Here is a 24,606-nt window from a genome sequence, read left to right on the forward strand (position 1 = left end):
GCCATTTTAGCCCGAAGGCTGGGCGGTGACTGACCACAAAATGGCGGATAGACACTGCAGCTGCCTTGGTCACGGTAGAGAGGAGCGTCCGTGGCCTTTACTCTCCGGGTAAGTGCAGTAAGGGGGGGAAGAAAGTGCACAAACCTCACCAAATTCAGGAGGAGAGTTTCATGCTTTTCAGATCTATACGGGATGTATGCGTCTCTTTTTGAAGGGCTCTGCTGGGGAAGAAGGTGCAGAAAGGAGGCTGAGGGCTCTGGGTGGCTTTTCATAAGGTACAGAGTAACAGCCCCATCAGGCTTTTTTTTTTTTTTTAAAAAGTCTTTTGGTGAACCATTTAGCCTAGCTGCTCTGTTTGCTTAAACCATGCATGATACAGTTATGTATTTAAATTAAGGTAACCCATGTCAAAGCAGATACCATCAGTGATAAAAGATAAAATCTAGCTATAGTATTACAACTTTGATGAGTCCACCCCTTCTTGCTGAGATGAATCAAGTGGTTAAAAGAATAAACATCTGTTTTATTGTGTTATGCATAGGTGGATGGTTTGAGGGCAAGAGTGCTGCCCACTGGAGGGGTGCAGCGGACTCTGTGGAGAGTGCCGCGAGATGCTTCTGTGCATATGCTGCAAAGGAATCCAACAGTGCATGCTGGTTTCAAGGGATATATATGCTCTTCACCTTCCCTTTTAATTTAAACTAATTTAACCTACTATAAGATGTTCTCCCTGTTTTAATAGATCTTGTTTTTGTAGCAATTGCTGTCATTTAGGTAATATCACACAGATGTGTGCCTAAGGAGCATAAACTTGTGAGAAGCCCTAAAGAATTTCTGGCAGTATTTCTTTCATTCAATCTAATTTCAGAGGCAGAAGGAGAGCCACACGGTTGAATTATATTGAAGGCAGACATAGGAAAAGCAGATAAAAGATTGAAAAATAAATTAAATGGCTGTTAAGCACAAAGGTAATTAAATATGAGCATTTATACACGTCTGTTTGGCTGTGCCAACACTGGCCTCTTTTTTACAAGTAAGCTACTAAAATAAGGAAGTATGAAGTATATTAAATAGGGGGAAATGGCAAACTTCTAAGTTTGTGGTTGTCTGGTTCATTTTCTAGATGCTTTTCAAAATCTAAGCATCTAGATGTGTTTCTCAATTATGTCACAAAAAATATGCTGATATCTTAACATGGGGGCTGCAGATGTGTTAACACACAGTGCCAACAAAGTCCTGTTAGTTAGCACCAGCTGAGAATCAGCTTTTGGTTTTTTAGGTTGGTTTTTTATGCTGCGTGTGGGACTTCAACTGAGATGCTAGAATAGAGTAAATTGTTATTAATCTTTTCCAGCTGAGGTAGTGGCCAGTGAGGTTCCTGAGGCCAGCAGGCTACCCAATACAGTCTTTGTCTTAAACGACTTTGAACCTCAAATTCTTCTTGGACACAGATGAGCTTACAACTGTGGCTTGTCTGAAGGCTTGTCTCAATTATATCTTGGCTTTTTGCTATGGGAATGGAAGTACCATGGGGTCAGGAAACAGCAAGTCAGAAGTCACTGTAGCTAATATTGGAATCTGGCCTCTTTGCCTTCTGAAAACCTGTGCTAGCAAATCTTAGGGTAGAAGTATTTTTTTCTGATTGTACAACCTCACCTAGGTGGCAGAAGACAAATAAAAAATTTTAAAGCTTTTCCAACTTTATTTTGTTCTTGTTAACTTTTTAAGAGGGCCAAGTCCCAACCTGGCCAGCTTGCACTGGTTTCAGGATGGCAGAAAAAAAGGGCAAAAGGTATAGGTGCATCTAGCCCAGAAAATTACTCATTTATTTACCAAAATTCTTCTGTGTAATTCTATATAAATAGGGGATGAGATCAAATTCTTATTCTTCTGTGATCTGAGTGTCTTTCAGAAAACATGGTACTTCATTCTACCCAGTCTAAGAAAACCTATTCTAAAAAAAAAAAAATTAAAATGGGCTAGACTTCATTTTACTAGCTAAAACCTGGAGCAGTCTCACCGCTTAAAAAAATGAGGAAAAAAAAAAGGAAAAAACCCACAACACCCCAATTTAACTGTAACCCTTCTTTTCATTACAATTAGAGGTGAGACAAAGATCTAAGTTCCAGATTTCTTATATATACAACATACTTAAACAGTGAAAAGAATTGCAGTATCTCTGGTGTTACCTCTTTGGAAGGTGACGTGAATTAATTCCATTGAACTCCAATGTGATCATAACCTAAACTAATCAGATACCTGAGAGCATCTTTTGTCTACATTAACTTTTTAAGAATCTGAAATTCAAATAAAGCTACATCAAAACAATGTTGTTTAAAGTTGCAAAGTTATACTAGTTCCGCAGTTCTGCAAATATAGTATGCTAAAGAGCCTTGTCATCATCTGAGATAAATTGCAGAGGCCCTGTTCTTCCCAAAGGTATTTGTGGCTTCAAAACTGTGTTGGGATCTCCATAATGCTCCATGCACAGGAAAACTGGAACACAAGCAAATTAAGGGGCAGTATTTACCATGCAACTCTCTTGAAGATTCTGTAAAGCCCTAATCTGGGTTGATTTTCACTGAGATAACTTTTCTTCTTAACATCCTGATAATGTATTTCATGTTTTTACCTCAACGAAGGAGAGCTAAAACTTTTAGGAAAACATGGCTAGACCTTTTAGCTAACATTCATGGCCAGTGTGGTCTGTACTAAAACCCATCTTCCCAAACAACTGTAATAACTGCTCAACCCTTCCAGGAAATAAAAAAGTAAAAAAAAAAAAAAAAAAAAAAATCAGCCATGGCAGAGACCAAATTTGAAAAAAACAATACCAGTAGTTAAAAGATGGTAGAATTACAGTATCTGGAAGAGAACATTAACATAAGAAGCTGTGGCACTGTGTGGAAGTATCAGTTGCAATCCTGAAATCCTGATACATAATAGAAGGTAAACAAAGCTTAACAAACTCTGTCAAAGCATGAAGGAAGTGAGCATTAATTCACAGACAAGTAAATTTCGTTTGAAGTCAGTGATTTAGCATCAGCTACATTTTTAGTGCTGTTTTTATTCCATAAAGGTTCCTAAATCCAGATTCTGTGTTATTCTGTGCTGCATCTTTGCTATTGTGGCTCTAAGGAAACCAAGAACAACTTAAAGCAATTGTGAATTAAGCTTGTGATGTTATACCCAGTCTCCAACAATAGCATTTCACTAATACAAATTTTGTATCCTCTTATACACCAAAATAACTTTCTGCTATTCAGGAGATGCTTAACATGCAAGTGGATCAGTAATGTGTACATACATGGGACAGCACATAATGAAATTAACTGCCTTGAGGAAACCGTCTGTCCATGGCAACTTTGCAGGAGAAAACATGTTTTGTCTTATGAGCGAGTTGAGGAGGAGGTTTGTCAGCCCAAGGCAACAAATTTAAAAGATTGTTTATCCTATCAAACTTGACAGTGTTTGTTACTAGGCATGTCTCCTTCTCACCTTTTAATAATGGGGACAGGAACTTTGTGACTTTAAACAATGACTAATCTGTTGCCATGAGGCCAAAAAACACTCAACTGACAAAGAAAAAAATAAACATTCTAGGAAACAAAGATTACAACATATTAATGGAAATGAACATTTGTAATGAATGAGAGAATATCAAAGATTACAGCTTTTTCAGAAAACTTTTTCACTTGTGTAACTCAGCAGTTGCTCATTTACTTTAAGAGACTGCTGGTGAAGAGCAGCTAAGAATTTGCCTCTAGAATTACTACTTTTAAAAGAGTTTATTTGCAACCACAGATGAGTTCTGTTTCTTTTCTGGCTCTGGATCATTGCTATGCAAGATCTGTCTCCATTAATTTCATGCCTTCCTTAGCTTGAAAATTATTTTGTAGTTCATTTAGGTTTTTTTTTTATATCCTTTCTAGGTACCTTTGATATCAAGATTGTATTGATGTAAAGCTGGAACAACATAGTGCTGAATTAGACCCATTTTCTATCACTTAATATAGGCTTTAAATTCATCAATGGAATGTGTCCACACTAGACTGAGAGGAAGCCTCTTGGCAATACTGAATTATCATACTGAATTGCTTCCATCCATTTGCTTGGGCTGCCAAATTGAAATGATGCATGTCAAGGCAACCCTACACTGAAAAGTAAAAGATAGCTTCTTAAATGTTCCATTTATAAAGCTTTTTATTCACAGTCAAATTTAGTATCCCCTCTGAAATATATCACTTTACAAAATTGATACCTTGCCATTACAAGATTTCCATGCCATATTCACTCAGCTTAGTAGTAAAAACAAGCTTTTGCTCTTTTCCCTTTGGTACAGCTGATGAAAACTGAGCAATTCAAGGTCTGCTTCTTAGATCACCAGCATTAAGTATTCCATAGATCTGTAATCTCCTACAGGGAAGGTTAAAAGTCAGCAAAAAAGCAAACTGTTAGTTCTATCAGTAAAATATTACAAGTGCATTGTATTAGAAAGCAGAAATTGAAGAAGGAAAAAACCCAAAAATAAACAAACAAAAAAAACCCCAAACAAATGAAAAAACACAAACTACCACTGATGCTAAGAGTAATCTGCAAAACAAAAGCATTTATGAGGACTTTCTAGAACTCTCTTTAAGGAATATCACTCCAAGCAAATTAGCAAAAAGAAAAATGACAGTGTCACACTGCAGAATTCTAAGGCGTTTTTTCCTTTTGTGTGTCACACAGGATTCTAAAACTATGAACTGCGTTGATTTCTGTACTACTTCCCCTAAATTGTTGCAGTCTAACACTTCTTTTTAATCACGGGAAAGTAGTCTTCTAGTTAAGAAACACATAATTGTCTTTTTAATAAATGCCGGTTCAGCATCTTTACATGTCAGTTTGATGAAGGAATAACCTGCCCACATTTTCAATGCCACCAGTTTCAATGATTTTGGCCCTCTTAAGTTGGAAAGTTTCTCTAGCTTTAAGTTTGTCACTTACTCTTCTGGAGAAGCAGAACATCTCTGCAAAGCTCCAGGATCATTTCTTCAATTCCATTCTGATTTGCATTTCACTGAAGTTAATTTTTTTCCAATTTCTGATTTGCATCAGAAATAGTTTGTGATTGTTTCCTTGCACTTTCATCTCCCTCAAGAAGCTAAACATTATAAGACAGCTATGTCTGATGAAGTAAAGAAATTACAGTCCAAGTTTTTTCTTTTTCATTATGTTCTATTAGTAACTTGGCACATATCCCCATCTGTAGCATGTTAAACAGTGGAAAGGCTTTTTAGGTATAAAGGGGATTTCACAGTTACTTTCAGTAGAAGAAAATCTGCATTAATTAAGTCAAAAGTTCAGTGAGATCTTGGCAGAAAGAACCCTACACCACAGAATGCCACTTACACCAATATACCTCCACCCGTGTTTCCAGTTAGAGAATGGAATTTGCTATTCACAACTCCCCAAACCTTTACTGTGGCTAACAGTTAATAGAGCCCTTAATTGTGGTAACGGAGGCTTTTTCATCTGGAGCTGTATAACCAGGTCTTCCATCAGTCCCTGGGCAAAGTATGTAATTTACTATGGAAATCAGGATTTCCTTTGCAGACAGGTTAGTGGTTCCAGCCCCACAGTTAAAAAGGGATTTCTGGCTTACCCTCTTCAATACAGGAAAATTCTTAATTGACAGAATTGGGTTAAACTTTTCTCATTCCAGATAACTATGATTTGAGAAGATTTCCAATGAAATTGCAATATTAATACTCTCTGACAAAGCTTCATGCTAGTATTGTTTTGCAAGTCTAGGAAGAAATAGGATGACTTCATAACATCCACTCTTAAGGATACAGTTCTCAAATAATAAAAATTCTGAAGTAGAAACGAGTACCAGTGATGTTTTGACTTACCAACTTATGGCTAGCAGTCATAAGGGTTGGAATTTTAAGTGCTAATAAGAATCCTCAGTAGTTTGCACCCACAGTAAACTCTGTCAGAGAAAGGTTTTCCAGGAGTAGACCTGCAGAAACTTTACACAGATAGGATAAGAGCTAATTTCTCGGGTCAAAGATACATTTCATTTTGATAAAAATCACTTTACATAGGTGGGACAGTTTGTAACATGGAGTTTTCTCCTTGCAGTGTTTTTTTGAGAAGCATAGGCGTGTGGGGAGGAAATCTTTGATTAGACATTTAAAGATGCATCTAAGAAGAAGATAATTCGCTGACTGAAAAAACAGTCAGTAGTGGGCCAGACATCTACTATACAAAGTCCTGAGGCATTGATTTGATATTAGAGTAATTTACTTTTCCTGTTAAACTATAGCAGTTCAATGAAGTCACACTAATTCAAGGACCAAAGTCCTTAAGGACCAAGTGGAAAGTCTCGAATTGACTTTGAAGTCAATGAATCAAGTCCCTACTATCCAGTGACCTCAGAATTTTGCCAAAGAACTTCCCAGATGCCCCAAATGCTGTTCACTATTTTAATGTACCTATTTAACACTAACACTTCTAGGGCTTAAAATCTTGAGCTCTCTTCTTGAGTTCTCTGCTGAAGCTCTGGTTTTTTTTTTTTTTTGTAAGCTTGGAAAATTCCCCATGCAGCCTCACATCAAATTCTAGTCATAGCTGCTAACCTCAAATGGTCTTACCAACCTCATCACTTCCTTGGTGCAAAGACTATAAAGCAAGAAAAGTTCCAAGAGCAGGCTATATATTAAATGCATTTATCAAAAGACAGTCTTTAACAAAATAAGCACTATTTTCAGGTTTAACTTAAAAACCTGTGCAGAAATCATTCTAATTTTGTCATCGATTAGCCTCTTTTAGTCTGTCAGACTACATAAATATATTTCTACCGTAACTTAGTTTTATATAATTTTTTATTGCGTTAGTTAAAAACATTATCAGAAACAGCAAGATTGTTGGTCTTTCTCTTAGCTGTTATGTCTCACTAATATTAATTAACCCATAGTATTTTTACTGAAAAATCAAGTCAGAGCAGGATGGCATCACACATACCTTAATGTCCTCTTTAAATGTCTTAAATTCATTAATACCTTAATCACATGTGCTAATAACTGTTTCTATTAAAATAGGAACTCTTTGTATTACATTGGCATTAACTAATGCTAAATTGGTATTTCTGCACCATATTCAACACACACGGCAATGAGATTAGAAGTCTCCCAGATGTTTGCCTTCCCTTTCAAGGCCCTGTAGAACCATTCTACAAATTGTCTGCAATAGATGTTCTTGCTAGCCTTCAGAAAAGCTTTTTTTTTTTTTTTTTTTTTTTTCCACAACATTCATATAGCTTTTCCAGGGAGGAATTTTCACAAGTAGTGTTCTGTCAAGTCATTTCATGTTTGAGACCTTGTAAAGTTCAGTAGGTATCCCAAAGTCTAGATGTTCCAAGAACACTTCAGTGATATAAAAACCACTTAGCATTCATAATCTTGTATTTCAAGCTTCTTTCTAATAGAGCTGTTAGTGAATAACATACATGGTTAACGCTTCTTACTTTCTCAGGCAGTTGTCTAGGTTATTTTCTTTGTGTTTGAAAAGCTACAGTTCAAGATATGAACAGCCATACTGAACAATACAAGCCTTAAAAAAAAAAGTTTACAAGTTGCACTTGTTACATCTATTTAAACTGCCCTATCACAAATGCCAAATAGCTGTATATAATGAATTATACCAGATGGTCTTCTGCTTCAGAAAGTCTTAGCTAATAGCCTTGCATTATTCTTGTTTAAACATTTACCAATGAAACCTGTGTACTGGACAAAGAATTATGAACCTTTTCAGAAACTACCCTTTTAAAACAAAAGCTATAAATGAAGCTTAAGAAGAAAATCATGTAATGGAAACATCCTTCAGTGCCCTTTTAATTAACAGCACTGTGCATAACTACAAGCTGAGCTACTGATTTCCTAAAGACAGTGCCTCTCACAGGATGTTACCTCCCAGAAAATCTCTACATGAAAGTGCTTCTGGCTTGTTCCACTTCAGACCATCTCTCTCCTGTTGACTTCCCAATTACTTAAGACAACACCTAGCCTTTTTTCTTTTTTTTAATTAATGCTTTAGAGATTAATATTTTGAACTTCCTGCTTTGCACATGCAGAAATCCACACAAAGTCCATATGTCTGTTTGTAATAGTCTACAGCTATCATTTGCAGTATCAGGTTGAGAGAGGTACAAGACAGAACACACAGACTTCCAGATAAGCACCGCAGAAACCCAGTGTGCACAGGAAGGCAAGAACTGCTTTACATGAGTATTGCTGTCTTAGGTTAAGAATACACTTTGGGTCTTTTGCATTTTTAACCTTCATCACACACAAAGAAAAACTCCTGAGTCCAACTGCTTTTGTTTGGCATAACCATTACATTAACTTGTAGAAATAAATCATTCTCATTTCAGCTTTCAGCTGGCAAATCTTTATGGGCTTTTGACATACATACTCACATGAGCAGTCTTGTAGATTTGTGGCAACAAAGGTAGGGACCTAAATGAACACTTGCACAAGCTAGTTCTCTTGCTAGTTGGACTGAAGAAACTGCTATTTATTCAAAGCATTCATCATTAACAAAAATGTGTAAATTCATACCAGTCACTGCAAATGCTTCTAGAGATATGCAACAATTATTCAAGTTTAATAAACTTGTCGAAGTATTAAACTTCTACATTCAAATATATTTTTTCAGATAGTCAATGATAACAGAAAATTCATTTTAGCACTTAGTTCTGTTTAGACCATATTCTGCATTGCATGATGCAGCAGAACTCTGTAAGGACACTAACCAACTACTGTATCTCATTCAGCTTGCAGTACTATAGGTATACTGGATTCATTTGTTGCTATCATTTAGTGTTTCACAGAAACATTTCACAGAAACATTTCCCAACCAGTGTAGGCTGCTACCAAAACTTCAGTTTGGTGAACTAAACCATTTATTCTTCCTTCATAAGTAATTAAGTAACAGCAGACTGTTATATAGCTTTTAAGTGAATAACTGAGTTTTTTGCTTTGCATATTGAAAAATGAACCAATGTGGTTCTTCTGAAGAAACTAACACACTGCCTCTCCTAAGCAACTAAGCTTCACATTTTTAGGAGAACAGAATATTTGCAAAACACATAAATAGTTTTTACTGTACCAGAGAATGCTTTCCCTTATGAAGATATGAGAAATTGCAACAGATGACCACACTCCTACCATTCAGACCACATATCTGTCTCTCAGTGTCAGCAGTAAGGGATGGACACTGCAGCCAAAACTGCAATCAAGTTCCTGCATTTGCTGTTTCCTAATAGCTCTACCCAGCCTGTTCTTTTTTTTTTGGGCACTATATATTGCCCTTTATGGGTATCTTTTTTTTCCACTCAGTAGATATGGTGGCTTAAGAGCTGGAATCCAGGCTGTTTGTTTCTGGCCCTTGAAGCTCAGTTTTCTTAGAGGCAACAGAAATAAAGGAATATAGCATATGTTCAAATTCAGAAGCTGAAAAGGAAACAGTTCAGGACAGTGAATAAACCTTACAAAACTCTACAAATACAGCATTTCATACCATGATGTAATGGGAAAGTAAACATGGCTCCTGCATAAAGACCACAGACAGGATAGCATTTTTCAAGATTTTTTAATATTCAGGAGATGAAGTATATATAAAAATGTGTCAATTATTCAGCAGTAAATAAAACAAACAAAAAAATAAAGAAGGAATTATTAGGCATTGTGAGCAAAACATTACTAATATCTGTTACCAGCAAGTGTGTATCAGGTCATTGTTATTTGACTAATAAAATATTACTTCTCTGGCATCAAATGGCACTTTCAGATACACAACGAATGTGACTTAGTGACAAGTGTTCTAGACAAAATATGATCTTGTAAAATTTTCAAATGTAACTTAATCAAGATGTTGCTATACAGCACCTCTGCAAGATGCATACAGTATACAAAACAAATTCTGAAATAAGTTACAGGTGTCTCTATTTTATATAAATGCAAAGGGAAATTCAGTCCATCTTTCTCTTTTTTCCTTTTTTGGTGGTATGTTCATTTTCAGCATTTGGTTCCCATAGTGCATTTCTTACAAATCTAGAAGCAGCTCCTTTATCGAGTTTGGATGCCTTTTTCTTGTCTGCTATTTCTTTCACCTTATTCATGTATGTTCTTATTCTTTCCTAGGAAAAAAAAAAAAAAAAAAAAAAGAGTGTGTTTCCCAACAGTCTCCGAAGATTGCTGCTAAATAACCCCAATACATAGGTGTCCACACCATACATTACTGTAACTATAGTATCTAGAAAAATAGCATAATTTAAATATACATGAGGCTCTGCAAATGTGAAGCTTCTCCTTTAGCAGATTTTGCATCCCCGATATCTGCCATACTAACATTTGCATGACACCCACCATCATAGAAACTTGAAGTCCTACAGAGATTAAGACTGCATCTAATTTACAGTGAGCCAAGGACTGTTCTTGGAAGCAAAGTTAGAAAACAAAATATTGGGGTTTGGCCTACATAAGGATGGCAAAATAGTATTTAGATGTGACATATTTATAGATTAGTTACACTGTTACAAGCATTACATATGCAACTACACAGAGGTCCTGTATCTAAGACCCTGAAATGCTCAAGGGAGCTTATCAAATGAACCTATTTAAGGCAGCCTGATGAATTTCCAGCTGTAACAGAAGTTCCCTTTACCATCAGAAATAAAAAAGCTTGTTGCCATTGCCATTCCATAAAGCAAGAGGATACTTCATTGCCATCTCAGCCTACCACAGTCAATGTGGCTTTTTTTGAACAAAGCATGGCTTGGATTCAGCTCCACACAAGTACACCCTCCCAGTTCAACAATCTCATTTGTGTGCCTACTTATCCTCATCTTACTTCTGGAGTCAGTAGAGAAAATTACTTTGAGATAGTTGTCTAAATGACTCTAAGATGGGCATCACCCTCTGTTGAGTGTTTGCTTCTCTTCACTGAGGAGGAAGACATTTACAGTAATTCTGTAAAATACTTAAAAGTTTGGTTGGTAGATTTTATATCTTTATATTTAGCCTAATATGGCTTTCAACTCTAGGGCCTTCAGGCGTTAATGTAATAAAAACAGCAAACGAATATAACATATAAATATATAGTGCTCTGATACCCAAATGACAACTGTGGGTTAAGAGAACATTTATGGATACTGCTAGCTAAGTAAGTATTAATATTATGTAACCCACACATTTCTCACACAGCTATTTACAGCTTTTTTTAGTCTGTAACAAAAGTTATGAGACATACACTATAGAGCTGACTTTCAGTTACCATTATAAGAAACTAACTTGTTAAAAAAGCTGGCCACTCTTTCTGTATCAAAAACATAGTTTTAAGGAGGAGAACTTTACAGGGTCTGAAATCATAATTGACTATTTCTTTGGTGACTGAGATGACTAATGAGAACAGATGGCAAACCTACATGCATCAACATGGAGAAAAGGAGCTGACAAATGTCAACATGACAAAAGAAATGAACTCTGATAGCTTGAATGTGAGTTTTATTAATACAGTTTGAATCTCTGTATTCCCTCTAGGTGCACAAGGGGAGCAATTCTAAAAACAAACCAATCATGACTTCTTTTTTTATTTCCTTCTCACATGAATAAGAACATCTCAGCGCTCTTACAGGGAAAGAATGTGCATTCATTCACCTTGATACTTGGAAAAGAGAACTGGATAAGAAACTAAGCTATAATAACTCACTCATACCTCAGAGTTAAAATGACTGGCAATTGTGAAGTTAGATACCAGCATAAAACATTAACAGCAGAAAAGATAAGATTTATTTTTTAGTATTGCTAAATTAACACAATGTTCAGGCACTCTATAATATAGAAGGAACAAGAAACCGACAGAAAGCTCATAAAATATTAACTGCTTCATTTTTTAATACGATACAGTCTAGACTACTGAAAACCTCACAAAATTAAAAATAGAAGTACTCTTGTTATTCAGGCTTGTTTTCCACATTTTTCAGTCCCATCTTCCATTCCTCTGGTTATGTAAGGATTACTTTTAAGCCAAGTATTTTACAATTGCCCGGATTTAATATTTTCATTTACAGAGGAATTAAACTGGGTAGCTAGAAGGTTTGATTTCTATTTTCTTCTTCAGGCTAAATGATTTGATTTTTTTAAGTCAGCAGAATTTTCAAGATAGCTGGCCTTCTATACTGTAGTCATGTATCTAAATGGAATATAAAGACAAACCTAAAAGATTTATTATAGGTTGTAAATATGTCACTAATGCAGAATTACTGGACAATACACATATAACCGGTGCCAAAAAAGCTTTTAGTTTTGTTGCTGGACTGGATTCTTTACTGCTGAGAAAATGAATTAATGGAGGACTTGGAAGGGGGAGGGGGGCTCTTTCCCGTCTTCACTAGTAAATCAACCATTCTATACTTTAGAGTCATACAAAAGTAAAAAAGGCAGCCTCAGAGATTAACATGATTCCAAGTATTTATACGAAAAAAACACCATACTGGAAGTTATAAATTATTATCAGACATGTAACATTTTTCCATTTAACAATGGAAATACAAGTGAAAAGCTACTCTGTTCAGAATCCAATTCTCAAACAAAGGTGCAGAGAAGATGACACCATTCATCTTCTTTTTCTTGTCTAATTTCAGCAGACTCTACAACTTTGCTTTAAGCAATACTGTTTGGAACTAAAAATATGACTTTCTTAATTTAGAGAGTCCAGCAAGGTTTATGAACAGTACCATAACATCACATAGCATATGTGTGCTATTATGGCAACATAAAATTTTAAATGTAGATGCAAACATTGTTTTACTTCTATAAAAGGTAACTGTCCTGGGTAACTAAAATATTGTATTGCAGTTTAAGAATCTTACCAGTTCTTGTTTCACTGGATGTTCCTTTGGATTGATTCCCTGAGTAGCCAAATATACTGCAAGAAAAAAAAACATGTTTTATTGAAATGGAAGCCTGTAATAACTGAGGACCAACTTAATTCATAACACAGGAAAAATGCAGTTTCCACGTAAAACCATTAATAAGATTTGGAGTTAGTTGTATCGTATCTAATTATATCTATCTATTGTATCTAATTGTATCTAACAAACTATTCTAATCAAATGTTTTTTAAAAAAGGTTAAAAAAAATTCCAACATGGTTACGCTTTCTGTCCCTAGAAAGATAAAAAAGGTTGCCAAGAAAAAACCCAAAGAAACATCCTCATGCAACTAATTTTTGATTTGGAGTTTCAACATAATTTACCCTATGACAGCAATAATTTGGGTCCTACCAGTAGTTACAAGTTACAAGTTAATTATTTGGTTATGAAATACAACTATTTAATGTTTGCAGCTGTCTAGAAGGTGTTCAAACGGTAACTATAAATCCTGCTTTTTCCTACCACATACTTACCCCAGAACATTGAATTTAGCGTGTACACTGAAACCAAATCCAGCTTTGCTTGCTCAAGAGGCTCTAGCTAGAATGAAAAAAAAAAGAAACACACCAGATTTTCACAATTTTAAGCAAGATGTGCACAGATTTTAGTAACACACACATTTTATAATTGTGAATTTATCCATGAAAAAACCACACACTGAATGAGCATATTTTTGCACTGCAAATTCACTGAGACCTTGTCTATGCCTGTTTTCATGCCAGAATAGAGCCATTCTCTCCTCTGCAAGCATTCATATAATTTTACCAGTGTGGTGTTAAATGCCACAGTCCCATATGGCCAAAAGCACAAAAATTTCTTGACATATAACTCCTGGGCCACTGTTCCCATAGTCAGAAAAAAGTCCATATTTTTATACAGAAACTTAATTTGAAATAGTTCTTGGTATCAATGGAAGAAAAAATAAATCCTTAAGATTGCTGAAGCTCAAATGTGAATATAGTATGGCAGACAATCAGTGGGCATTAACACTACATATGGTAGACTGTGTGTTCAACACATACTGGAATATATTTAGGGCTATAAAACAAAGGAAAAATAAAGGTAATAAGAGGTTTTTATTCCTCAACTGCCAAAGTCAATTTATTATTTTCGTCCTATAGGATTTCCAGAAATTCTGATAACATCATTGTACAGCTCACTAGTTCTAACATGGATACTTTCAAAAGATCAGTGTTGTCAAGACCATTTTCTTCATAAATTATTTGTGTTAGAAATCCTCAGAGGATAAAGAAGTACCTTTGTGTGCTGGCTTTTTTGTGCCCTAAAGAAAGAAATTACATGTTTGCCTTTAAATGTTAAAAGATAGAGAGGCTTGTATTAAGTCTTCAGGCAGTATCTTGCCCTATCTTTATGCCCTGTAAAAAACCACATTTTACAGACTTGTGCTTATAACATAGCTAGAGGAGACAGCTCAGCTTTTCAGCACCAGGTGCTGCAAAAGTGTAGAATTCTAGAATCAAATAATTTCTCACTACTGTCAATTTACCTTTACATCCTTCTTGGTATACCAAGTTCCATGAAGTTTGTTGTGAAAAGGTCTCCGACAAAAACGTGAATGACCTCTCCATTATGAAAGAGTACTCAGCAGGCACTTCAAGGGAGGTCAGCAGTAAACTAGAATGTCCCCTACCTAAATGACTTGGTTGTAGGATATCCTTTCAGCTTGGAAAACCATGTATTTCATTTTTTGGTTTGTAAGACCACCTGGATATCTTAGCAAAGTAAAAGCTTTGAATATTAGGTATCCAGAGCAGGAAGTGCCACATTTATTATCTCCCTGTGTGGTAGTTAGCCTAATAGACTGTTATTTCAGTTGAGGTTCTCAGGTATTCTTGTATTAACAGCAAAAAGGAAAATGACATACCTTTTGGAGAAGCTCACTCCTGGAAACTGACATCATTGTCTTCAGCATTTCATCTACAGAACCAAGTGATTTTTCAAATGCTGCAAGATAATCATGGATTTCAGTGGGATAATCTTCCATATGAGCATCATCTTCTGACATTTCCATCTGGGAAGAGGAAACAAAATTAATGATCTTTTTCATTAAGTCTCTACAGTGTTAGAAAACTGTATTTTACAATATAAAGCATTAGCATTCATCCATTAAACATTAAAAGAAATTCCTATTTCTGAAGAGGTCTAGGAGCTTATGCCAATAGTGACACAGTTAAAGGTCCTATAATTTCAGGGATATCTGTTAGCTGCTGTGCAAAATAGCATGAGGGAGCATTACAAATGACATGAGTGTAGTACCTATTCTTGTAACAGTCCCAGATCAGTATTTAGTTTTTATGGTCTGTGATCCAGAAAGAAATTATTTGCATGTTTAAAAGAAGAGCTCTATAAATCAGAGAGTATAACGAGCTACACCAAGCAACAGGCAGGGTGCTAAAAAAAAATAAATCACCCACCCCAAAACCCACAAACACAAAAAACAAACAACAGGAATATGGCTTCAGCCTGTCTTAGCAACAGACATTACTTCAGCCTTAAAGTGGTTATACAGCACCAGTTATGTCAGGGTCAGTTATATTTTCCAATGCTAAATTAGGAATTGGTCCAAGAAATTCTTCTTGTGAACCCTGTATCCAGTTTTCTGAATTCCCTACGGTCTGCTGTGATCTGCAATATAACTCTTAACAAGGGTGAGTTGATTTGGGAGTTTCAGAATATTCTGGAAATCTTGTGGATGCATCTATGCACAACAACAGTGAGATAAGCAAAGACATGAAAAATCCCAGGGCACTCTTTTTTTGATCCCTGCACTTGAAACAATATGACATGGCTACTGCCAAGCCATCTGGCTGCTGGCTTATAGGCAATATCTTCATTTTTTTTTTCAAATCATAAATCACATATTCTCCCGAGGAGTTAATGTTACTTAAAGCTATGTTACAAATTTTGATTGAGCAACCATTTTTTTAAATGTTAAAAAAAAAAAAAAAATATTATTTTCCTACCTATTTGGTGAGCTGCATCAAGAACAGTGGGAGCACCTGGATCACTGCAGCCCTTATCAATATGATAATCCCACAAGCCAGCAGCTGAGTACAGAGGACAGGAGAATAAGTTGGAAAAACTGTGCACTGAAAATTTGATCTATGAACACCAAGCCACACAGTCAGTGCAAACAGCAAGGAAACAGAAAACAGCTGTCACATCAGTGGAGTTTGTTTTAGATAAAGACTTCATCTTTCCCTTTTCCTGGCAAGAGGGTGGTATGTGTGAGAGAGGTTTCTTTTTATTTATATTGTCTCCTGGAGGTCAAACAGGAGGAATATTGAGAAGAAAAACAGTGTGGATTGTCTGCAACTCCAGTTTTAACCACACCAGAGTGATTCCAGAAATATGATCAGCCAGTTAACAAGGCCAGTTTCACTGCTGTTGTTTGCATAGTTAGAATTATAATCCTACTCAGCTACATGACTTTTCATCCTGGTCAGAGCTGGTTTTCAGACCGAGTACAGAATCACAATGCTAACCATGACATGTTGAAGGCCCTCTCCCTGCCTCAGCATGTAACTCACACATGTAGATACCATTTCGGTCAGCCACAACAGACCTAGGCGAGAAAGCTGAGCTGGACCTACAAGAGGCTACCCATAGAAAGGCAAAATACCAATACAATTATTTCTGCCACTTAAGATAATATTGTTTCTGCTTCCCTCTTTCCTGGTCACCTGCATTATAATACTCATTGTTAGGTTGATTTTTAGAAGAGTTCAAAACCCACTGTTTGTTGTTAGAGCACAAAAAATACTCAAAGCTACAGAAGAAAATAGATTTTCTCAGGTGTTAACAGAGTTCAACATGGTTAGACAGTATCTGTTGGTACACGTTTACAGATACAGGGAGAGGGGTGCAATCCAGTCCAACAATGAGCTATAGAGCTCACCACCACTTCAATACTTCATCTACTATAATCTTAACTTGATGGACATGCATGAACATATCCATAAATTCTAACTTCCCTCTCTCTCCTTATCAGGGCATCCAGCCCAGCAACTGCAGGGGGAAAAAAACCTCCAATAAACTCTTGTATCAAGAATGTGTTACCAGTCAAAACTAACTGCAGCTATTTTACTGTGTTTGCTAGGATAAACAGTTACTAGAGCATGTGTGATATTCTTTCCAATATTCCAAACTAAACCTAAAGGACAGAGAAAGGATAGGAAGACAGGAGGAAAGATAACAGATACAGTCTAAAATTACTGAGACAATTACTGTCTCATGAACCAGAAAAAATTAATGTTGCCCTCATATCAGTATTTACACTGTCACTTGGCAAGGAAAGGAAAAAAACGCATCAGCCTAAAAGGAACAAGATTGCACATTAGCCCACATACAGAACCCTTCATTGATAAGTCTGCTCCTTCTACCCAGGGAGGGGGAGGCATTTGTTGAACTTGGGTTTTCTGTTCATTTCAACAGGAACTAGCAAGTTCCTACTCCTGCTGTGTAGGGATCTCTCTCTTTTCACCAGACTGTTGTTTCAGCATTACTAATCTCTGTTACAGTGTTGGCACATGCCAACAATAAAGCAGCAGTCATCAGCCTAAAATACATTTGATAACATTAAATCAAGAAGAACAAACTTACATTACACTAGAAAACTTGTACACAGTAAACTCCACAAAACTGTTTCTGCCAAAATCAACATACAGACCTCAGACTCACACCTGCAGAATGACAAAGCCAAGGATGGAACTAAGACCACATCAGTGACTCTCTAAACCTACCTATACTGCCCTCAATAGTTACGTTTCAGTTATTGAACCACATGCAAGATTTTGCTCAAGTTTTACAAGTGTTTATATATTTTGAACAAGTAGAAATTTAATTCAGATACTGAAGTTGCTGTTTACCACACAGGTTTTCCCTGTTAGATTTGCGGGCTTCAAGACAAATTTTATTTGGCTTTACTTGGCACAGAGGTTCTGCTGAGGAAAATTAAGGACAGTACAAATATTCAGATAAATTATGAAAATACTTGCTGTGTAAGCATGTGAATAATGGGAAAGTCACAGCATTTTCATTATCAAGTAGTAACACTTCTGATGCAGAACACAATCTGTGGTTGTGTGCATAACTGTAATACTTTGTAAGATCTTTAATATTGAGAGTGCAAAGAAAAATTCACAGCCCATACACATAAAACAGAAAATGCCTACTATGATTAAGGACACTGAGGCAAACAAATAGTAATGAAAACCATGGTATGACTTCATAACATCAATATACAAGAAACAGCTTTATCTTTTAACCCTGAGGTCACAAACTGCCATGTAGTTTTTTGAAAAACAGCATAAGAGAAACATATATTTGAGGAAGAAAAAGTCTTTATGCCAAAAAAGTGAAACACTTTAATAGAAAACTTCATTGCACTTAACTCTGTTCAAAAATGGTCCTATGATTTTCCACAGGTGGAAAATTTCTAAATAATCTGGAATTTCTGAGCATTTTTTAATAAGCTGTCATTTATTCAGAAACTTCTGTTTAGAAAACAAGGAACACCTTATTTTCTTTCCAGTCAACATAGTATAAATCAGAGCAAGCAATACACTCGACCTGCAAAAAGGGAGGGGAGGAAAATAGAAGACATTAGGAACCACAGAGATGAGACAAATACGAAAAGGACAAATCAAGAGAAAATGTATTAAAAAGACTAAATGAGTGACAATTAAAGCAGTTTGCTCTAGTGCTAATGTGATTATTGATCTGAGTTAAAAGCTGTATTAAGAAAGTATAAATAAAAAAAAAATACAAGTGAGTGTGGACAACACAACTAGCAAAATCATCTCTCTTCACATTTGTCTTTCAGGAGACTGATGAGAAGAACTCTGCACAGACCTTTATAGAAAAGCACACCCGTGACTGGCATACAACGGTAAGAACTGGGAAAAAGGAAACTTCAGACACATTGCAGATTACTAAGAATAATCTTTGAATAGATCTGGTGTTTTAACACAAGCCTTAGAAAATAATTGCCAGCTGCCTTAAAAAGCAGATTCAAACCTCCCTTCCTGCCCACCCCCACAGTGAAACTGTATCTGTCATACTGAAAGATATAAACTCTAATTAGGCCCTTGGTATCTTCAGGAGAGATTTTGCTGAAGATGCATGGTGAAAGTAATGGAAGCTACACACATACATCAACATGGCAGTATGGCACTTCAAAAGAATTAAAAAATGCTCTGTGTTAGTATCATGTACAAGGTTTTCAGCTGGAATTAAAACTGCCAAGTTCAGTATTAAAATGGTGTATTTGAAATATTTTTGTAACATACAAACAGGAGAGACAAAAATAATTTACCATCCTTCATTCTGCTTAATATTGCAACTCCTTTCACACCATGTTAACTCATACCTATTTCTTAAGCAGTAGAAGGCCTTGACTTTCTACTGAGCTCAGCTACATTTTTTCAGATTATTCATCTAACAAAAATCAGATTAAACTATTCTTTTCATGGGTATTTATGAATTACATAGAGAAAACCAAAACGAACCTTTTGGCAAAGGCATACAGAAGTGAATTCAAATTCAAAACAAATGTATTAGGAATATCAATACAACAAACCATTCCTGTCAGCTCCTAAATACTGCCACTGTCCTCCCTCTTGTGAGTGCTAACAACATGCAGTGAATGCAGGCGATGCACAAGAGCAGCAGAGATGTCCCTCCTGCTCCAACACTGCAGTTCACTGCTGTGGCTATAGGACAACTGAGCAACAAGGAACAAACATCCTAAATTTAAAGATATCAGAGTTCATTACTGAGTTCTTCGATTACAGAACTCTTTGGGGCACAGATATCCACTTTATTCCATGTTTGCAAAGCTCTGAGTACAATAGGCTATAATTGGTGACAGACACTCCTCAGCCTTATTACTACATAATAAATAATCAGCTGCCTGCTAGTCATCACTGTGTCCACAGATCTGTTTTGCTACTAATACCTTTCAAGCCAGCTTGAGGCAGCTGGAGACCACATCTAGTACAATTAGTCAGAGTGCTCTTGCAATGCCAACTCACAAGCTTGTTTGCAAGAAAGATGTCCACTGCAGAGGTAATTAAGCCTGCCATGGAATACCAACTATGCACCAAGAGGCTTATCTTGATCCACTTAAAAATATCCCAGCTCAAGCCATGGTAGTTACCCAGTGCACAGTTTGCAGTGTATTCCAAACAGGCAACAGCTGAGCAACCATTTTTAACCCTGCCTTCAGATCTAGGCTCCAGTCAAGCATTTCAATATGCACAGAAGAACCCTACAGAACCGCTCACAGCCATCAAGTGCTTGCTGATGCCACTGAGATAAAGCCTCTTTAGCTTGTAAAGGACTTGCAAGGTTTATTCTGATCTGTTTTAAGGTTAAAATTTAAAAGGAGGAAATAATAGTTTTGAGGGTCACTTCAGCCCATGGGCATATTAGAAAACAGGCACCTCGTGCTGGCTTAACATTCATTACAGCCCCAGCTATTGCCACACAAACCTACTTGGATGTAAACTTTCAAATTGATCTGCATGGTTTGTAAAACATTTTTACTCTCTGTAATCAGCTGTCCTAGATTCCACATCTCTGATGACATAGTCTTCCTCTTCTGAACAAATCCAATACACCCTGGCTCTTGTTCATCTCCAGCCTGTCAGTACACTCATCAAAGTTCAATGACAAAACCAGCCTTCTTTTGGTGTCCAGAACACTTCTTAATGAGAGGTTTTCACAAAAGCTGTCATGCGCAGACTATTCTATCATAGCTCAGTGCAACTCTGAAGCTTTTAAGTGATGTTAAATTTGTATATCTAAACTGGTCTTTAAAATATGTACTTTTGGTTGTTCCCACTATCAAGAGTGGATGAAACTCTGCATCTCTGTATTCCAGTGGGGTTTCATTCGTGACAGCAATCAATACTGAATACTTCTGTGCTACCAAATTTGCTGCAAATGGGAAACAACCTGCCTCCAATTTACAGCTGTTGCACGTTCTAAATCATGGAGTTTACTACCACTTCTAAAATTTGCTGCCATTTTCCACTGGCATTCTGCATATGAGTATCCAGAATTAAAGCTACAGAGTTTTTAAATTCTTTTAAGCTGCTTAACTCCTTTGTTTCCTTCAGCCACTAGTTCTACAATGCATGAAAAAGTACCTCCTTTTATCAGAATCCAGTTTCCTGTATTTGCACTTCATACAGTACCTTTCTCTACTGTTTAGAACAGCAACCCAAATCGATTTTTTGGGTGTTTTGGGTGCTAACAAGACTCTATTCAACTACTGGAAGTAGATTTACCCTTTTTTGTTGTTGTTGTTGAACAATGAATGTAACAGTAACTGAACAGTAACTGTGGGATGTTGTGCTCTAAACATGTTCTAAGCATCAATCTTACTGATGCAGGAGAAAATAGGAAATATCTTTTCTACCTATCCTCTAAGCAGAATTCAAGAGCTGATAACCTGACAAAAAGGAGGCTAATTACTATCAGCAAAGAAAAGGGATATGCAAAATCACAGAAGCGTGGGAGTAACAGAGGAAAGCCTTTTGGGGACATGAAGTTTTCACAGCAATTGAAATAGATAAAGCAAGTTAGGATGGAGAACAGAGATGCACTCAGGACTGGCACTGGAAGAAAGAGCATGGCAGTACCCACAGCCTGACATGGAAGCAAAATCAAAGAACCAAAAAATAGAGGAAGCTGGGAAAATGGATCCTGAGCAATTTCCCAACACAGAGAAATGGAGCTTATACAAAACAGCACATGTGAAGAATACTGCCCGCATGAAGAGGTGTAGAGTAGTGTGAATCCCAAGGCCCAGCAGAATGCCTTGCAGCAAGCCTGCACAAGAATGGAGAAAATCAAATAGTTATAGTATACAAAGAGAGTTGAAAGGTATTTAAGTCTGCAACTGCAAAGTTTTCATGGTCTCTTATCAACATCTCCTTGGCATCATGCCTAGAGTTAACAATATGAAGCTACACTTTCATTGTTGCCCCTCCATCAGGTCACCTTGGTTTCTTCCTTCTGTGCTACCTTTTCCAGCTCTGGTTCTGCAACCTCTACATGGAGCTGTGGTAACCAGTACCATTCCAGTGCATTGTTTATTTATTTAAAAGATTTAATGTTTTTCTCAGCTTACCATTCCATTCCATACACATTATGCAATTTTCTACTGCTGTCACTAAAAAGAAGCAAATATTCTTTACTAAATGCTGGCAGTACACAGATGGAAAACTAATTGTAAAAACCTTAACCACTTCAAAGAGCAAAGCACTTAGCTAAAAGGTCTGTGTGATTTCTGCACTGCATTTCTGATAGGAAGCCTAAGAATTCCTAATCAGCACTTCCAAGTTTCTCATGCTCTGGGGTATAGGCCTTGTGTTAAGTGCTCTCTGATTTCTTTAGCAAGGGCCGTACTGCCATAGGATTAGCCATACACAAATGTTTTACATTGGAAGTGTTCTTTTATACTTTTAAAACCAAGAAACGTGCCAGACACCTTTCAATTTTGATTTACTTTACAACCAAACCTTTCAATTTTTTCTCTCCAGAACAAGGCCTTTTAATGAGCATAATCTGAAGTTTCATTTGCAAGTCAAAGTCCCTTATTAAGTTGCCAGCAGCAGCTAAGCTTGCAATCAGAAAACTGTGACAAAGGAAGGGGACATCTTCACCTTTGTAGCAACATGAGAGAACTGTAGCAACATCTACTTTTACTACAGAGTTCTTGAGCTTTTTAATTTTAATTATCACCTGCCTTTCTGTTAAGGGAAAAGAGTGCTGCTGAACTATTGTACTATAGCCTGTATGTGCAAACTGCATGTTAGTTTTGAAAACCACACTATTTTTATAATTACCAAGTTCTCAAGGCTCCTCAACTACAACATTACTGACTTATAACAGGAACATAACTGTTTACAACAAACCTGGGCTGTTTAACACCGATTTATGGCTCCCCTGGAAGCCTCGTTCCTCTTATGCCAAACACAGGTTTCTTGATCAAGCACAGACCTGGTGAAGTAGATCTTCTCCCATGTCTATAACCAAAATTCCTTGTTCTAATAGCTCTTTGTGAAGATGAAAGGTCTTACCAGTCATATAATCATTAAGGTTTGAAAAGACCTGCAAGATCATGAAGTCCAACCATCGACCCCACACCACCATGCCCACTAAACCACGACCCAAAGTGCCATGCCTACACGTGCTCTGAACACACCCAGGGGTGGCAACCCCACCACTTCCCTGGGCAACCTGTTCCAACGCTTGACCAGGCTTTCAGTAAAGACTTTTTTTTCTACCGTGGTCCCTTACAGACAGAGTATAATGGGATTTAGCTCTCCCGAATGTGTTCAGTCACAAGATTTCCTAAATGCCCCCGTGAAGTCCCCACTCGGGACAGCGGATGGCAGCACACCGGCTTTTTCCGCCAACCTCACCCCCGCCTTCCTTCTCAACGGCCTGAAAACCAGCGGGGCCAGGGGGCAACCAACCCTCTTGAGATCACCCACCGGAGGCAGGCCCTGACTCCCGACGAGGCACTTGCCGCTGACAAACCCTCACCCCATACCTAGGAAGGGCAGGCCTCCATTTCCCTGCTCCAGGCCTACCACCGGCTGCCCGACCACCCACCGGCGGAGAAGATGGAGGCGAGGGCGGGGGATGTGGGGGGGGGAGGAGGGGGTGTGTAAGCGGCAGAGGCGATCTCGGGGAGGAGGGGAAGGGCTCCCGTTCAGCCGGTGCCGCGGGAGGCGGACCGGGCACCCCCTCTCTTACCTCCGGGCAGGCGGCCCAGCTCCGCGCGCGCAGCCGGGGCGGGAGAGAGCGACGGGGAGGGCGGGGCCTCCACCGGCGCCTGGCGGTGACGTCAGCGCCGTAGCCGTTGGCGGCGGCAGTTGCCGCAGAGGTGTTCGCGATGGGGACGCTCCGGGCGATGGTGGCCGCGTCCCGGGGTTGCTCCGGAAAGCCCAGGGGGGCCGTGTCACGCAAGTCACCGCCCCTCGCACGGTCCCCCCTCCACTCCCCTCAGTGGGTGCTGACAGCGGTGTAGCCGGGATACCGGTGAGGTGACGTGCCCCTTACAACGATGGCGGCCGCCTCCGTCCGTAACAAAAAAGAACGGGGCCGTTCTTTTAGGGCAGAAAACCTGGTTTTCAGCAGGCAGCTTGCTTAAAGGGGAGAGGGCAAGCAGCCGGCGTGGATCTGGCTCTTCCCAAACACACCCAGTGGCTTGGTGGAAACTGAGAGGCCCAAACTGGTTTGCGGGCGTCAGTTTCTGACTGACGCTGCACATCTTCACCTCAGCCTCGAACGAGGGTTTGTTTCTGGTAGCATTGTTGGTAGCATTTCCACTGTTTTTCTTCAAGATTTCAGGAAGTGTATCTGAGTTCAAAATGCAATGAGTTAGTGTTTCCCCACTGTGAGATGTTGCTGACTGTACTGATGGTGCAAATAACATCTGCGGCTCCCAGAGATATGGTCCACATTTTACAGACTGACATTCTCCTAAATAGAAAAACACAACTCGGTATTTGCATCAAAAGTATTGGCACTCATAGCCAGAGACCTCTTTCAGCTCCTTTCTGTTCACAAGCTTGTCTGAAGCTT

General features: G+C 37.9%; 1 protein-coding gene and 1 long non-coding RNA gene across 3 annotated transcripts; one reads left to right on the top strand and one right to left on the bottom strand.

Moving 5' to 3' along the window:
- Window positions 1-20,301, top strand: LOC139794512 (uncharacterized). Its single transcript, XR_011725163.1, has 3 exons — window positions 1-108; window positions 869-968; window positions 18,827-20,301. It is a non-coding gene; the product is annotated as an uncharacterized lncRNA (long non-coding RNA).
- Window positions 9,621-23,928, bottom strand: C1D (C1D nuclear receptor corepressor). Of its 2 annotated transcripts, XM_071740220.1 has the most exons (6): window positions 23,776-23,928; window positions 15,966-16,049; window positions 14,867-15,013; window positions 13,455-13,521; window positions 12,920-12,975; window positions 9,621-10,186 (listed from the first exon to the last, which is right to left on the bottom strand). In XM_071740220.1, exons 3-6 carry the CDS (start codon window positions 15,011-15,013, stop codon window positions 10,019-10,021), a joined length of 438 nt encoding a protein of 145 aa, XP_071596321.1. In that variant the 5' UTR covers window positions 15,966-16,049; window positions 23,776-23,928; the 3' UTR covers window positions 9,621-10,018. The 2 variants fall into 2 exon arrangements, with proteins under 2 accessions (XP_071596321.1, XP_071596322.1); XM_071740221.1 differs by lacking the exon at window positions 15,966-16,049.
- Between the last annotated feature and the right edge of the window lie 678 nt (window positions 23,929-24,606).

This window comes from Heliangelus exortis, chromosome 3, assembly GCF_036169615.1.
Source record: "Heliangelus exortis chromosome 3, bHelExo1.hap1, whole genome shotgun sequence".
NCBI lineage: Eukaryota > Metazoa > Chordata > Aves > Apodiformes > Trochilidae > Heliangelus > Heliangelus exortis.

Coding starts and splice junctions, on each gene's coding strand:
- C1D (XM_071740221.1), bottom strand. CDS start 15,013: ATGGAAATGTCAGAAGATGATGCTCATATGGAAGATTATCCCACTGAA. Junction 12,976..13,454: donor GCTAAATTCAATGTTCTGGG/GTAAGTATGTGG, acceptor TTTTTCTTGCAG/TATATTTGGCTACTCAGGGA. Junction 10,187..12,919: donor ATCCAGTGAAACAAGAACTG/GTAAGATTCTTA, acceptor TTTTTTTCCTAG/GAAAGAATAAGAACATACAT.